The 16,453-nt window shown below is 40.4% G+C and overlaps 1 protein-coding gene across 4 annotated transcripts in view; it reads left to right on the plus strand.

Annotated features, from left to right (window-relative positions):
* The first annotated feature begins 10,530 nt into the window (after positions 1-10,530).
* TRPM7 (transient receptor potential cation channel subfamily M member 7) overlaps positions 10,531-16,453 on the plus strand; it is a 116,526-nt gene continuing 110,603 nt past the window's right edge. For 3 of the 4 annotated variants that reach the window (XM_011226462.3, XM_034660987.1, XM_019800940.2), the window contains exon 1: positions 10,533-10,816. In XM_011226462.3, coding sequence (XP_011224764.1) covers positions 10,814-10,816 — 3 coding nt within the window. In that variant the 5' untranslated portion in view covers positions 10,533-10,813. Of the gene's footprint in view, positions 10,817-16,453 lie in introns of all 4 variants that reach the window. The other variant, XM_034660988.1, reaches the window with a different exon arrangement.

The raw sequence follows: 16,453 nt of genomic DNA on the forward strand, positions 1-16,453 counted from the left end.
GAACTGTTGTTTGCAAGGGAGCAAAATTAGGTGTGTGTTCAGTTTCACGTGCATCTCTTCTTACATTTTTTAAAGAAGATTTTATTTATTTATTTGTCAGAGAGAGAGAATGCAAGCAGGGGGAGTGACAGGCAGAAGGGGAAGCAGGATCCCCACTGAACAAGGAGCCTGGTTCGGGACTCGATCCCAGGACCCTGGAATCATGATCTGAGCCGAAAGCAGACACTTAACCAATTAAGCCACCCAAGAATCCCTCTCCTTATATTTTTACTCTTCAGCTATACATTTGAAATCACTTGATATTAGGCATCTATATTGTATTTAAATCCTTTTCAAAGGACAGGGTTGGTTAATCAAATTAATAGCTGGTTTCTTGGTTATTTTATGCTTTTGCATGTTTTAGTTTTACTTAAGGTGTTATGTATACTGTAATTGGCTTGTATGATCTTGAAGTGTATTAAGTTAGCGACCTGTATATTATCCCTCTGAGATTTTCATGAAACAAGATGAAAATCTCCTAAGAATAGTGAGGCAGATATATACACATACACATACTCACACACATAAACAGACATATATACTTACAGTAATTCCATTCTAATGCCATTCAATTTTCATTGTAGGACCTTCCTTAGATAACATTATAATGTTAAAATCTTAATAAATTGCTATTAAGTTAGGAGATAGGTGTTACCAATGTTGTTATATAACAGAAATAAAGATATCCAGTATCAGATAATCAGATCCTTTTTTGTTTTCAATTTTTAAAAAATATTTGTTTGTTTATTTGCAAGCCCCAGGTGGTGACAGCGTGGTGGTGAGGAGGGGCAGAAGGAAAGGGAGAGAGAGAATTCCAAGCCAGCTCCATGCTCAGCACAGAACCCAACATGGGGCTCAATCTCAGGCCCCTGAGATTGTGACCCGAGCTAAAATCAAGAGCTGGACACTTCAACGAATGAGTCACCCAGGCGCCCCGACTTGTTTTCAATTTTTTACCAATATCCTATGTAAAGAAAACCTTTTTTAGCAAACAAGATTATCAAAGCAAACAGCTGTTTCAAACTAGATAATCAAGTTTAAACAGACATCTTTTTATATATCTTACTACTTGGGTTTGCTCGAAAGCATTGATATGTCTACACAAATTAATAACAATTCACAATTAGAACCACCAATTAATCATTTAAAAAATGGACTGTGAGAATTAAAATCTACAGCTCAGTCTCATGATCCCTAAAATCCAAAATCACTAACGAGTACAACCTGATTACTCATCCCTCAGTTTTATATGATTAAGTCTCTGCCTGAGACTCAAATTCAGAGATTAGTTTTTTACATAGACTTCACAAGTTTGTTTGTTTCTCAGGACGTAGTTGAAGCAAATGACTTAAGGATAGCTACAACATCAAAATTAGTTTTAGGAAATTATCACTGTTCATCACAGTTGGACACATTTAGTCTCAGACCCCTCTAAACTGTCCAGCCAAAGTCATCCATTCATTATAGACTCACACACACTTCCGGGAAGTTCATGTAGTCCCAGCAATAACATTCATCAACACAAAGGCTTTGCTCAAGTCAAAGGGGAATTTCTCTCTATGACTACTAGTAATTGGTTCTAGCTTCTATCCAAATACAGTCACCTGGGGCAGTATTTTAAAACTTTAGGAAGAGATTTTTTTTTCCTTTAAAAATAAACTAGGGCCAAAGAAAAGTTATAAAAATGTTTATTATTGGTGTATTACATAAGTAATTGGCATATTTGCATGTAATTAAGTTGAAGAAGCTCAATTTTCATCCTCTCAATAATTCAACAACTATTTATTGAATACCAATGATATGCCAGGCACTGTACTAAGCTAGTAGGTTTAGAGATTAATATTTGAAATATTCCAGGTATTTTTGTTTGCCATTTTATAAGCTTTCCCCTTGCAAACCAGGTTAATTCTTTTGAAAGAATGCCTCAGGAAGAAAATCCATTAATCCTCTCTCCAAAGTACAGCAAAATTTGTTGGAACTGGTTTAATCACTCTTTGCTTATATAAACAAAAGATTTTCCAAACATTTATAAGTGTCTAACTTAGGTGACAGGAACATTTTACATAAAATAAGCATTTCATATATTGACTTTCTTTTTCGTTATTTTGATGCTTTAATCGATTTTAATTATTTTCATGTTGCCAGTGTTCTAAGTTGTTCCTCTTCAGCTATGAGATAACAGTGTCTCTTTCTCAGTTCCCCGGGGACTTATATTGGTAGCAAATTCATTCAGGGAGAAGTCAAAGCATGATTAATGTGGAAACAATCGTATAAGCCAGCTATTTGGGCCTAGTAAAGAAAACAAAGATCCTGAATTAGCTGATTAAATAGTCTGAGGACAAGATTTTGTGAAAGACTAAATCATATGTAATCTGTTGTTCCCTATTCTTAGTGACCAATTTCTCAGTTTTTTGTTTTTGTTTTTAGTGTCACAAGGGGTAATATAGCATAAGGGTTAAAGGAATTAGACTCTGGAATTAGACTGTCTTGGTTGTAACCCTGGCTCTGCCCCGTGCCTCAGTTTCCTCCTCTGTACAAGAAGGATGGTAATAGTATTTAGCTGATGGAGTTGAGAGGACTTAATACATGTTAAGTGAGTAGAACAACACCAGGCAAATAGAAACCATTCAACAAACGCCAACCAGCTATTAATGTAGGACTCTGATGCTTTCAAATTGTTTACTGTAAATCTGCTTTATTCATCCGAATGTAAAACTCTATATTTGTGTGGATGTCAAGGTTTGTGAAACATGTATTAAAGAATTGTGGAAAGTCATAAAACCTGACTAGTGTCACAGATAGTAATCATTCATAAATTGTATTACTTATAGTCACCTCATTTTTAAAAAGATTTTATTTTAAAATATTTATTTTAAATATTTAAAATATTTTTATCTTATCAAAATATTTCATTTTTAAGGGGGAGGGGCAGAGGGAGAGGGAGAGAAGCAGGCTCCCTGCTAGCAGGGAACCCAAGGCAGGGCTCTATCCCACTACCCTTAGATCATGACCTGAGCTGAAATCAAGAATCAGATGCTTAACCGATTGAGCCACCCAGGCACCCCTGGTCACTTCAGATATAATACCACTTACAATAAACTCAGAATATTCTAAAAATATTTTTTCTAGGTTAAAATTAAGCCTCTTTATTATTAAATACCCTAAGACCTCAGAAAATCTAATATTTTAAAATGGTTGTTTTGCAAATATCCCTATTGCAGCTGTTTGAGTTTAAATCAGTGAAATGTGCTTCTCAAAGTTTCTAACGGTAAATGCAACACCAAGTATCATATATATATATATATATATATATATATATTTATTAACAAATTTAAATTGCAAAAACAAAGAAGAAATTGTCTTTATTACTGTAGCTTCGTAGTAAGTCTTGAAGTGGAGTAGTATTATGTCAGCCCTCAACTGTGTTCTTCTCCTTTAATACTGTTTTGGTGATTATCAGTATTTTGCCTCTCCATAAAAACTGTAGAATCAGCTTGTTGGTATCCACAAAATCACTTGCTCAGATATTTAATTGAAATTGTGTTGAATTTATAGATCAAGTTGAGAAGAACTGATAGCTAGATAATATTGAGTCTTCTTATCCACATAGATGGAACATCTCTCCATTTATTTAGAGCTTCTTTGATTTCTTTCCTCAGAGTTTTGTGGTCTTCCTCAAATGAATCTTGTATATATTTTGTTAGATTTGCACCTAAGTGTTTCATTTTTGGGGTGCTAATGTAAATGGTATTGTGTCTTAACTTCAAATTTCAATTATTCATTTCTCATACAATTTTATCAGGATAAAAAAATTCTTTGCGTGAAAATCTTTTGTTGACCACACAATTGTAATTCTCTATAACAAAATTGTGTATGTATCAGTAGATTGAAGCATTAAGATGTAAGAAAAGTACTATTAGGATTCTGTAGAGAATGATTCCCCATAACTGATATATGTATGTATGATTGGCTCATGTAAGTACGGAGTTTGAGAAATCCCACTATTTGCTGTCTGCAGGACAGGAAAGCCAGTGGTATAGTTCTGAGAACCAGAGGGCTGATGGTGTGTTTGCAGGCAAGAACAGGAGAATAACTGATATCCCAGCTCATCCGTCAGGCAGAGAACAAATTCCCCCTTCCTCTGCCTTTTTGTTCTATTTGGGTCCTCAATAGATTGGAGGTAGCCCCATCCACACTGGGAAGAGCAATCTGCTTTACTCAGTATCCCAATTCAAATGCCAACCTCATGCAGGAAAACTCTCACAAACACCCCACGAAATAATGTTCAGTCTCCATGTCCACGTCAAATTGGCACCTAAAACTAAACATAGGGGTAATCAGAATTAGTGGTCCTCACACTGAGATATAGATACATGCCCATGGTGATAAATGAAGACTTCCAAGGGATACAGATAGTATTAAGGGAATTGATGTTTAAGAAATTGATTTCATAAGAATAATTTTATTTCATATTTCTCTTACTTCCATCTTCTTTTCATCTTTCTTAATTCCACCTTCTTAGAGGATAGCTCATAGTTGTTTCTACATACCATGTGCACTAGGGAATTGGACACTTAGAAACTAAGTTCAGTGTAGACAATCAGTTCTAGAACAAAACATTTAAAGAAAGAAGTACAAAGAGTAGCACAAGGCCTGAGCCGTGTAAGGAAGTGACCTAGCTCACACTGTGTGCTCCACAGGAGATGTTCAACAAATAGGATGAGTAAGTGGATGACTGATTAATTAAACATTATACTATGAGAACACAGACTTCCATGTTCTGCTCCACTTCCTGTAACCCTTTACTATGTAGGAACAGCACTTTGTCTTAACCTAACAAAACTCTGCATGCCTCAATCCAAGGTCAGAGTTACATCTTTAGAATCCAGCCTATCAGAGAGTTTGGATTTTTCCTTCAACAAATATTATTGGATGATTCCTGCATATGCGTCATGGAGCTAGGATACTGGTGAGTAAGATGGGTACAGTTAGGATTCTTGAATGTTTAGTGGCAGGAGGTAAGGGGATTGGCAATAAGCTGCTAATTAGGGTACAGTGAGAGAAATCCTGTGATAGGGAATATACAGCATACAATGGGAGCATATGGGGGAAGCGCCTAAAGCAGATTGGGTGTGCTATGTGGAGGAAATAAAAGAATTCTCAAAAGAAGGAATTTACAAGTTGGGGCCTGATAATGGACATTTGAAGAGGACAGGAAGTAGGCTAGAAGTAACTAGAGATAAAACTGGAAAAGTAAGATGAGATTAGATAGTAAAGTGCTCGGACCCTTACGAGAGCATTAAGAGCCACTGAAGGGTTTAAAGTATAGAAGAGAGCTAAGGATCATTCTTACTCAAGTAATTCTAAGGAAGAGACTGTTCAGCTTTATTACTGGAATCCCAGCATCTTATCATTTTAAAAGGATTGATATGACATGGTTATACCTCTCTGCCTTTGAGTATTTTCTTGATCTAGAACGCCTTACTAAACTTCTACATATACCCTTCCAACTCTTCCCACAATGCTCAATTCATAGTCTAGTGCCCCCAAGCTTTTTAAATATTCCCCAACTGGCGGTTAGATTCTACCACTGCATAGTGCCTTATTTGTACCACATTTTAATCAGTTATATACCGCTGCACAACAGATTACCCTCAAATTAATGACCTGAAAGAACAATAAACACATCATTTCTCATAGTTCCCAAGAGTCAGGTACTTGGGAGTAGATTAGCAGTGACTCTGTCTCAGAGTTTTTCATGAGTTTACACGATGTCAGTTGGGGCTGCAGTCATCTGACGTCTGGGGTCGAAGGACACACTTTCAAGATGGCTTACGCATATGGCTGGCAAGTTGGCGCTGGCTGTTGGCAGGAGGTCGCATCTCCTTCCCACTTGTACATCTTCACAGGGTAGTCTGAGTGTTCTCAAGGCTTGGCACCTGACTTCCCCAGAGTGAGTATTCTAAACGAGCAAGGTGGGGGCCAAAACGTCTTTTATGACAAAGCCTTAGAAGTCTGACACATTGTCATTTTCACGATATCCCACCGATGACACAGGTCAGCCCTTCAATGTGGGAGATTACACAAGGGTGGGAATACCAGGAAGTGAGAAACAGTAAGGGACCTATTGGAGGTTGGCTAACACAGCAATTATTACACTTATCTTCATTATGAGTTCGGCTTGTATCTATCTCTGTTTCACTAGATCAGGGTTTCTCACCCCTTTTTTCATTATCACTCCACTATGCGGTCTTTTTAGACATAGTTTTCTTAATTGTTCCCCCCTTTATGAAATTGTAATGCTTATTTATGTACTGTATGTATATCTGTGCTTTATATATAAAAAGAGTAGTATTTTTCACATCCCCCACCCCCCAAAAATCAATTTTCACTTTCCTGAAGTAACTGATACCACCCCTTTGATGTTGAGAATGCATGCACTAGCCTAAGAGCTGAAAATCGGAGAGTGGACTGCCTCCAGTCTTCCTCCAGGGAAAGAGCTGGGGGCAACCGAGGGGGGGGGAGGGGTGGCAAACTCCCTCCAGCCCACACACGCTCTCCCAAGGCAAAAACATTTCTCCTGTCTTTCCTGAGAGACGCCTGCCACTCTTTGGAATACAGTTCTCTCGGTTGCCTGCCATGACCTCAGTTCTCTGATGAGTTTTTAAAATTATAGTTTTGCAGATTGTCTGGCTTTTTCTTGTTAGAATGGGAGTGACATTCTCTTGTGGCTTTCTACATCCTAAGAGGAAGTGGAATGCTTCTTTTTCAAGTTTCATGCAAATAATCAAAGGGGTTTCTATGCACTAAGTGTCCTGAGAGTGACTCCTACTGCCTTCTAAGGCAATGTAGTAGCTTATAGTGCCTCATGGATTTTCTCATTTCTGCGTACTTTGTGCTGTTTGCGGTCATTTGTGTAGCTGACATTTACTGAGCCCTTACTATGTTCTAGCACTGTTCTACGTGCATTAGTTCATTTCAAACCACCCCTGACTCCTCTCTTTTCTCTCAAGCCCACATCAGGTGATCCTTTGGCTCTATCTTCAAAATATAACCCGTTCCTTTAAAAACTGAAAATGGACTTATGAAGGGCTTAGCAATTGCATTTATCTCAGAGAAATGAAGAGTTGTGTTCATGGAGGAACTTGTACACAAATGTTCACAGCAACTTTGTAGTGGTCCAGACCTCCCCAGATGTCCTTCAAATGATGAATGGACAAACTGTGGTGATGAAAGATTGTTGGAAGAAAGGCAGACAGGGACAAGGGGGGCACTGCCCTAAGAGGAAACCACCCTTAAGAGGATTTTACTCCACCTTGTTAGGAGCCCTCCCCCCTTTCCCATGAGATGGGTAGATGACAAAAACCAATCCAAATGGATTGGATGACAGGCACGGGGAGGATTAGTCAGATTAAAACGGCCCTCCAACGAGCTTATAAAAACCCCTAGACTTAAAACCTCCGGTGACAACCCTCTGGGGTCCCCTCCCTCTTTGGGAGCTTTGTACTCTATCATTTAATAAACTTTACTATCGCTCAATAAACCTTGCTTTGCTGCCCACTACTCTGTCTGGTCTACCCCTTCATTTTTCGAAGCGACCAAGAACTCCAGGCACTGAAGGAAAAGAAATCCTGTAACAGTGGTACACCCATATCATGGGGTGGTGTTCAGCAATGAAGAAGAATAAATTGCTGGTGCAAGCAACAACTTGGATGAATCTCCAGGGAATTATGCTTAGTGAGGGTAGCCACAGGGGGATATATATTGCATGATTCCATTTATGTAACAATTGTGAATAACATAATTATGGAGCTAGAATTATAGACTGCTGGGTGTCAGGTTAGGAGTGGGATGGGAGGGGCGTGGCTATAAAGGGGTGACTGAGGGATCTCATGAAAATAGTACAGTTGAGTATCTTGATTGTTTGTGTAGTCACTCCGGGCTACACATGTGACAAAGTTGTATAGAGCTACACACAAACACATACACAAATGAGTGCATATATAACCAGTGAAATCTGAGTAAACTCTGTGGATTGTGCCAGTGTCATTTTCTTGGTTTTGACATTGTGCTGTGGTTATATGAGATGTTGGGAGGTGGAAGAAGAGATATTGGGAATGCATATTTGTACTTTGTGTATTTTTTTGCAACCTCCAATAATTCTACAATTATTTTAAAGTAAAAAATTCTCAATACACAAAGAAAAAACAAGAGTTGGTGTGGTGTCATGCTTTTTCATTTTTTAAAAAATCACGTTTAACACTTCATTTAGTGCTTTAAACAAAATGTAGCAGTAAATGTTTGTTGAACTGTTGCAAATAATTGGGCAAGGATAGGGAGGAGAATGAGTATGTGATCCAGTGAGAGTGGGAAACAGAGATGTCATTGACCAAAATGGAAACAGAGACCCTATGGGAAAGAAGTGAGACAGAGCATTTAATGAACATTTTCTGAAACACTGAATTTATCCATCTTGTTTATCACTGAACATTAAAGAGGGCTGTTTCTGATATAGTCTTAGGAACTCAGTACTTTTTTTTTCATGAATAAATTCATTCCCCAGACTTGGTTTTTCATGAATAAATTCACTGAAAGTCAGCATGTATGAACTTCAGGGCTTCTGATAAACTGTGAATTAAAGAAAAATTTTCATTATTTCAATTAAAAAATAATTATATTCCTCATTTCTAACTCTAAACTAAATGCTCCAAGGGGCACCTAGGTGGCTCAGTCAGTTAAGCGTCTGACTCTGGATTTCAGCTCAGATCATGATCTCAGGGTCTTGAGATTGAGGCCTGCATCCAGGCTGGGCATGGAGCCTGCTTAAGAGTCTCTCTCTCTCTCTCTGCCCCTCCCTGCTCCTGCGCGCTCTCTCTCTCTCTCAAATAAATAAATAAATCTTCAAAAAAAAAAATAAACTAAATGCTCCCATTTAGCAAAAGTTTGGAAGATAAGTGCCATGGAGTATTATTACATTTCTACATCATTCAAGAAGGGAGTGAAGCACTTGTGGGTACAAAAAAGGCCAGAGTCACAAAGCCCGAGGAAAGCAAAGCACTCTTATCTCATTGTATTTTGATTTTCCGGTTTGTCTCCACCTTCTAGATTATAAACTCCCTTAAGGCAAGAAGTGTGTAGGCCCAGCTGAGATCTAGAAAATAAACATTTATTGAAGGCATGCATAAATTAGACAAAATCCCTGCCCCAAGGGGCTGATGATCTAGTAGGAAAGGTATGACACATATAATAAAACATTTTTTTAAACCTTGGTCCTGCTAGACCTGCCAGATGGGGAAGGAATACAGAATACTTGAAGATTGTTCATAAGCATGGCCAAAGCTTGTTAGGTAAAACAATGCGCAGATTAGTTTTGTTGGAGAGAAGATCCTACTTCAGTGAACTGTGGGTCATAACGTTTAAGTTATAGTTATGTTGAGGGAAAGAAGCCAGACCTCACCCAAAAAAGTACATATTGTATGATTCCATTATATAAACCCCTGAAATATGGAAACTAATCTATAGTGACAGAAAGCAGATCAGTGATTGCTAAGGGACGGGGATGGGTAGGAATAGGATGGAGGGATAACAAAGGGAGGGAAGAAACGTGGGGGGTGACGAACATCTTCACTGTCTTGATCATGGTGATTTCATGAGCGTATACATATGTCAACCCTCGTCCAATTGTACATTTAAATTTGTGCAGGTTATTGTACATCAATTATTCCTCAATAAAGCTGTTTTTAAAAAAGGGGTGCAATTCAGTCAGGTAATAGAGGATCAGACGGACAAACTTTTTCCTTGGGAGCAGAAAGGTTGTATGCGAAAAACAAGTTAGTAAACGAACGCTAAGAGTCAAACCTGGGCTTAGCAAAGGAAAAGAAAAAGCAGAGAGGCACGTATTAGACTCGGGAACAACCCGCAGTCTTTGGTTAAGGTGGGTGGTGTATGTGTTGTCTTTGGAGACATCGCTGGAGGGAAAGGACGGAGCCCACAGTTAAATCCGGGAGAATTTCTCTCTGGCAGAAACAGAGAAGTTGGAGGAAGAACGTGATTTGGGGTGAGAAGATGATGTGGCATTTTGGACGAGGAGAGTAAAACCAACGTCTAAGGCACAGAGAAGGGGCCGGAAAACGCCGCAGGAGAGCGTAGGCAGGGGCCAGGCCCAGTTAGCGCAGCAGGCGGAGGCCAGACCCAGCTAGCGTAGATAAGCCCACGCCGCAACTTCAGGCGGATCCCAGAGACCCGGAACCTTAACTCTCCACCATTGCTTCCCCGAGTTCCATTCCGGGAGGGGAGACACACGCTGGTGCGAGGCCCGCTCAGGTATCCAATAAAGACCCTGGGAGAACATCCGACCCTTGACCGGACACCCGGAGCGCTACGTGAGGCGCCCGTGCCCGGCGCGTGCGCGCGGCGCGAAGGGAGGCGGCCTGGAAGGGAGGGAGCGCGCGCCCTTCACGTGACCCAGCCCGCGGGCGGCGACGCACACGACGCGCCCCTCACGTGGTCTGTCTCCAGCCCCGTCGCCGGCGGAGGCGGGCGCGGGCGCGTCCCTGTGGCCAGTCACCCGGAGGAGTTGGTCGCACAATTATGAAAGACTCAGCTTCTGCTGCTAGCGCCGGAGCTGAGTTAGTTCTGAGAAGGTTTCCCTGGGCTGTCCTTGTCCGGCGGCCTCTGCTGCCGCCTTCGGAGACGCTTCCCGATAGATGGCTACAGGCCGCGGAGGAGGAGGAGGTGGAGTTGCTGCCCTTCCGGAGTCCGCCCCGTGAGGAGAATGGTACTGGACCCACGCAGGCCCCGGCGGGGGAACGGCCCTGGGGGGTTGCTGGCAGGGAAGGGGGAGGACCTGACTGGCAAGTGTGCGTGCGGACCCGTGCTTCCTGGGGCGACGGAGCCCAGAATTGCCTTGAGGCTTCCGGACTTGCCCCGGCGGGACGGGAGTGCAGTTCGTTCGAGGGTGAGGGGCAGGAAGCAGGTAGCAGATCTGGCACGACAGCCCGCCGCGGGAATCCCCAGAGCAGGGACCTGGCTCCAACGAGGGCCCCTCGAGGCGGCAGAGGCGCGAGTCAGGGAGTACCTGCAAGAGCCGAGCGGCCGCAGCGCGCCAGACGCAGCGCTCAGCCTCCAAGCTCCGCATCTCCCGGGAGCGCGTTCCTCCTGGCGCCAGTTGCTGGCAGATAAGGGAGCCAAATGCTCTGCTCAAGTTCTGCTTGGAAAGGGAAGGAGGGCTGGGAGGGAACAAAAAAGGGGTAGAGGACACGGGATTGGAGCTGTGCCTTGTTGCTTGCGCAGTGGATACTCCACAGGTACGTTTTCCTTTTGGAGCCAAAGAAGAGGGATTTGACGATATTGATGGTAGATCTGGTTTCCAGTTTTCTTCAGCAAGAATTAAGGATTTTTACTGGGGCGCTGCTGTAGGTACCGAGGCGATGTGTTACCTGGATTTATGTCGAACTTCTTCGTCCGTTGCCCTAGAGAAGGGTTTGAAACCTACAAGTGTGGAGTGGCCAGAGGGATTCGGTTCATTACAGCCTTTGATGGAGCTTTTTGTTGTTGTTAAGGCTAGGAATAAAATTTGAAGATTTCTTACAAAGAAAGGAATTTGGATCGTGGAGTTGAAGAGCGAAGTGTTTTTCTGGTCAGTACTTGAACTTGATAGGTTTCATGCAAACATCTCTCCCTCTGCTGGAGTCTTGGCAGGTTTACTTTTCTCCAGAAGTTATTTCAGGTGCCATACAAAAGTGAAACCACGAATATAGTTATACTATGAATAAGTAGTGCACCTTACACTATTTTCCACCTTCTATGATAAAGTCAATAAAAGCGTCATTTTACTTTTTCCCTTAATTTTAAAAGAAGGGTTACCGACACCAGATTTTAAATTTATTACTTAAATCGATTTTAAGAGAATCTATTTTGGGGGGAAAAGTTGAACCGTAGTGTCTTTTTAATGGAAAAAGCAAACCGTTAATACTGACTCTTCAGTTATGTGTATAGTTTTGTGTTTTGTTTTCTGTTTTTTGAGGGTAAATAGCATAAATCTGAACACACCATTTCACTATTTTGGAAAACATTTTTAGATACCTTAGAAAATGGAAATCAAGTTGATTTATCATCTTCAAACCAGACAACTTTGTTTCTAATGCCTTTCTAGTGAAAGTCTGTAATTTCTTAGTCTTACCTCAGATGCTCTTCTTAAATTCAGCCTCTTAATTAAGTCTTGCTGCATGAGTGCTTTGAAACCCAACCTTCATAAATTAAGATGCAGTCTGAATTTCTCCTGTTTCTACTGTCTTTCCATTTATGTCGTTTTTTTTTATAGTAGATGCCCCCCCCGCCCCGCCAAATATGTTTGTATACATAAGTTGTGCACTGTCTGTGGCACATAATATGAACTCAGTGTTGATTGATTGTACATGCTAACAATCCTGTTGATTATACAGGGAAAAATTCTCACTGCAAAATTTGAAATTGAGGGTCTGATTTTATTTTTTACATTGCTTGAGTCCTGACTGCTGTTGTGTGATTTTTTTTTTTTGCTTTACAATTTCCAATTAAATTATAGTGAAAACTTATAACTGAAAACTGAGGTTGTCCAATAATGATAATTCGTTGAGCATCCTCAAATTTTAGGTCAACACTGTGACCTAAAAGTTCACCAAAGTATGTTGTATCTACACTGTATAGTTCTTATTGTAAACTGTTATTTAAAGTATTTGCTTCTGGGGGGCACCTGGCTGGCTCAGTTGGTTAAGCATCTGACTCTTGGTTTTGGCTCAGGATCCTGGGATTGAGCCCCATGTTAGGCTCCCCACTCAGCGGGGAGTCTGCTTGTCTCCCTCTTTCTCTGTCCCTCCCCCACCTCCTGCATGCGCAGCTCGCTGCTTTTTCTCTTTCCCTCAAATCTAAACCTTCAAAAAAAATAAAGTATTTGCTTCTGCTAATCAGTTTTTTCTTTGACACTAAAAGAAGGCATACAAAATTTTTCTGCATTAAAAAAAAAAACCTTTAATCAGTCAACCAACCAAAAAAAATCAAAACCAAAAAAAAACCCCAATACAAAACAAACAAGATACCAAAACACAAGTTTAAAACCTGGAGTGAAATCAAATTTTGTACAAAATTGTCTACCATGGCTACAGAAATACCTGTTTTATTGGTAATTGCTTACTTAGTGTTTAATATATTCTTTTTTTTTTTTTAAGATTTTATTTATCTGTCAGAGAGTGCACAAGCAGGGGGAGCAGCAGACAGGGAGAAGAAGACTCCCCGCTGAACAAGGAGCCCTATGTGGCACTTGATCCCAGGACCCTGGGATCATGACCTGCTTCGAAGGCAGATGATTAGCCAACTGAGCCACCCAGGCGTCCCAGTGTTTAATGTATTCTAAGCACTGTGATAGGCACCGGAGTGGCAAATATGTGTTAGACAAGTTTTCCGCTTTCAAGTAACTTGCATTCTAGTTATTTATAAAAGATTTAGTTGTAAATGGAAGATGAATACATCACAAAACAAACATTTAGTGTCTACTGTATTGCAAACACTGTGGTACTTAATAGTTTTGAAAGGCAGTACAGATAGGCAAAAGCCAGAAGGATGGTGTGATACTATTACATAGATTACTTTGAAAATATGGGGTAATCAAGGAGAGAAAGGAAAGTCTGGTGCGTTTGCACAAGAGCTGATATTAGAAGTGAGTCTTACAGAGTCAGTAGGAATTGGAATTAACCTGGAAATAGAAGGGGCATTGAGTTGGTGGTTTTAGTCCAAGGGAACTGAGCTTTAGAAGAGAAGAGCATCCTTAGTTTATTCTGGGAACTACTGTACATGTACTTTATGCAGTTAGGAATGAATGGAGTATGGGATGATATGGAGTACTGGCGGGAGTGTTATAGAGACAAAGACCAGGTTCTTTTGGTTTTTTTTAAGATTTAGTTGAGAGAGAGAGAGCATGCATGAGCAGGACTAGGGGGCAGAGGGAGAGAATCTCAAACAAATGCCCCCACTGAGCACAGAGCCTGATTCAGGGCTTGATCTCAGGACCGCAAGATCATGACCTGAGCCGAAACCAAGAGTTGGAAGCTCAACTTACTGAGCCACCCAGGCGCCCCAAGGACCATATTTCTGAGGGCAGTATATATCATACAAAGAAGTTTGGATTTCATACTGGAGATGTTGAGGATCCACTTAAGAAAACAATATGGAGGGTGAATGGTGTGTGTTTAAATTGAAAAGAGAGACCCATAAGGAGGAGGCTTTAGCAAGACTCTGACCAAGTGTCAAGGGCTTGAAACAAAGAAGTAGTAGAAGGAGGAACAGATTGAGATTTTTAGGATTTAGAATATTCAGAACTTGGATACTTTTGTGGAGTAAAGTGTGTGTGTGTTGGCAAATGTCAGTAATAAGAACCAGACATAAAATGAAAGCATGTTATAGTTGAAGTCATTACTTAAAATATGCAATGTAATTCTTAAAGGCAATACTTAAAATGTACATTTTGGTTTTTATTTTTATTTTATTATTTTAAAGATTTTATTTATTTGACAGAGAGAGCAGGAGAGCACAAGCAGGGGGGAGCAGCAGAGGGAGAGGGAAAAGCAGGCTTCCCAGTGAGCAGGGAGCCTGATGGAGGACACAGGGCTCTATCCTCAATCCCAGGACCCTGGTATCATGATTGGAGCTGAAGGTAGTCGCTTAACCAGCTGAGCTACCCAGGTGCCCCTGGTTTTGATTTTTAAATGAAAGTCTATTGAGGCGCAAGCAGTTGTAAAAGTTTGAGAGTTCCACCAATCAGATATTTTTGGTCTAGTGCTCTGATATTCTCTTTAACATTCTAATATGGGAGATTTCATACGTAAAGAAATAGAATAGGAAAATGAATCACCATACATCCATGACCAGTTTTGACAGTTTGAAATGTGTATTTTGTGTCTTCTGTTACTCCTTCCATTCCCCCTCAAATGGATAACTTTTTTTTTTTTTTTTTTAAAGATTTTATTTATTTATTTGACAGAGAGAGACAGCCAGCGAGAGAGGGAACACAAGCAGGGGGAGTGGGAGAGGAAGAAGCAGGCTCACAGCAGAGGAGCCTGATGTGGGGCTCGATCCCAGAACGCCGGGATCACGCCCTGAGCCGAAGGCAGACGCTTAACCGCTCTGCCACCCAGGCGCCCCTCAAATGGATAACTTAAAAGCAAACCTCAGACATGTTTCATCTATAAATACTTCATTGTGTATATCTCTAAAAAGCTAGGATTCTTAACACATCCACATTACTATTAGCACACCTAAAAAACTAGTAATTCTTTACTGTTACTAAATATTCAGCATATTTCCCTGATTGTTTCATGTTTTTCTTCATTTGGTTTATTTAAATCAGCATCCAGAGAATTCTGTACAGCATCTGGTTGATAAACAAGTCTTTCAGTCTCTAGTAATCCCCCCTTTTTTTTGTTTTGTCATTTACCATTTATTTAATGAGAAAAATCCAGATCATTTGCCCTGTAGAATTTCCCGCAATTTGGATTTTGTTGGATGTATCCATATAGTGTGATGTAACTTGTTTCTCCTCTATTTCCTGTGTTTAATCTGAAGACTTGATCAGATTGTAGTATGATATTTTGGCAAGAGTACTTCACAGGTCGTGCTACGTATCTTGTATTGCATCACATTAAGAAGCACATGCTTTCTGGTTGTTTTTCTTTTTTTTTCTTTTCTTCCTTTCTTGTTTTTCTTCTTTTTTCTTTTCTTTCTTTCTTTTTCTTTCTTTCTTTCTCTTTCTTTCTTTCTTTCTTTCTTTCTTTCTTTCTTTCTTTCTTTCTTTCTTTCTTTCTTTTCTTCCTTCCTTCCTTCTCTTCATTCTCTTCCTTCTCTTTCTATGTTAAGATTGACCAGTGGGTCTGCTGTTGTTAGCTGCCTGATCTTTCAGCTGTAAAGTTCTTGGTCAGACATTTACATAATAGTTTTAGTAGTAGCCATTGATGATTATTGCCATTGATCTGTTATTTCAATCTAGATTTCTCTTTCCCCTTATTTTTCGTTTTTTGGTTTTATTTTGTTTTGTTTAGAGAGAGTAGGGGAGGGGTAGGGTGAGAGGGAGAGACTCTCAAGCAGGCTCCCCACCCTGTGCAGAGCCCATGTGGGGCTTGATCTCATGATCCTGAGATCATGACCTGAGCAGAAGTCAAGAGTCGGATATTTAACTGACTGAGGCACCCAGGTGCCCCTCCCCTTATTTTTTGGAGGAACCTTTCAGCATATGATTAAATTTTATAGCCTTTTTTTTTTTTTAAGTGACTGCTCCTTAAGTGCCTGGGGTTTTTTGTTTTTTTTTTTTAAAGATTTATTTATGAGAGAGCAAGAGCATGAGCGTGGGAGTTGGGGGCAGGAGCAGAGGGAAAGGGAGAGAATTTTA

The sequence above is a fragment of the Ailuropoda melanoleuca genome, chromosome 5 (genome assembly GCF_002007445.2).
Source record: "Ailuropoda melanoleuca isolate Jingjing chromosome 5, ASM200744v2, whole genome shotgun sequence".
NCBI classification, from domain to species: domain Eukaryota; kingdom Metazoa; phylum Chordata; class Mammalia; order Carnivora; family Ursidae; genus Ailuropoda; species Ailuropoda melanoleuca.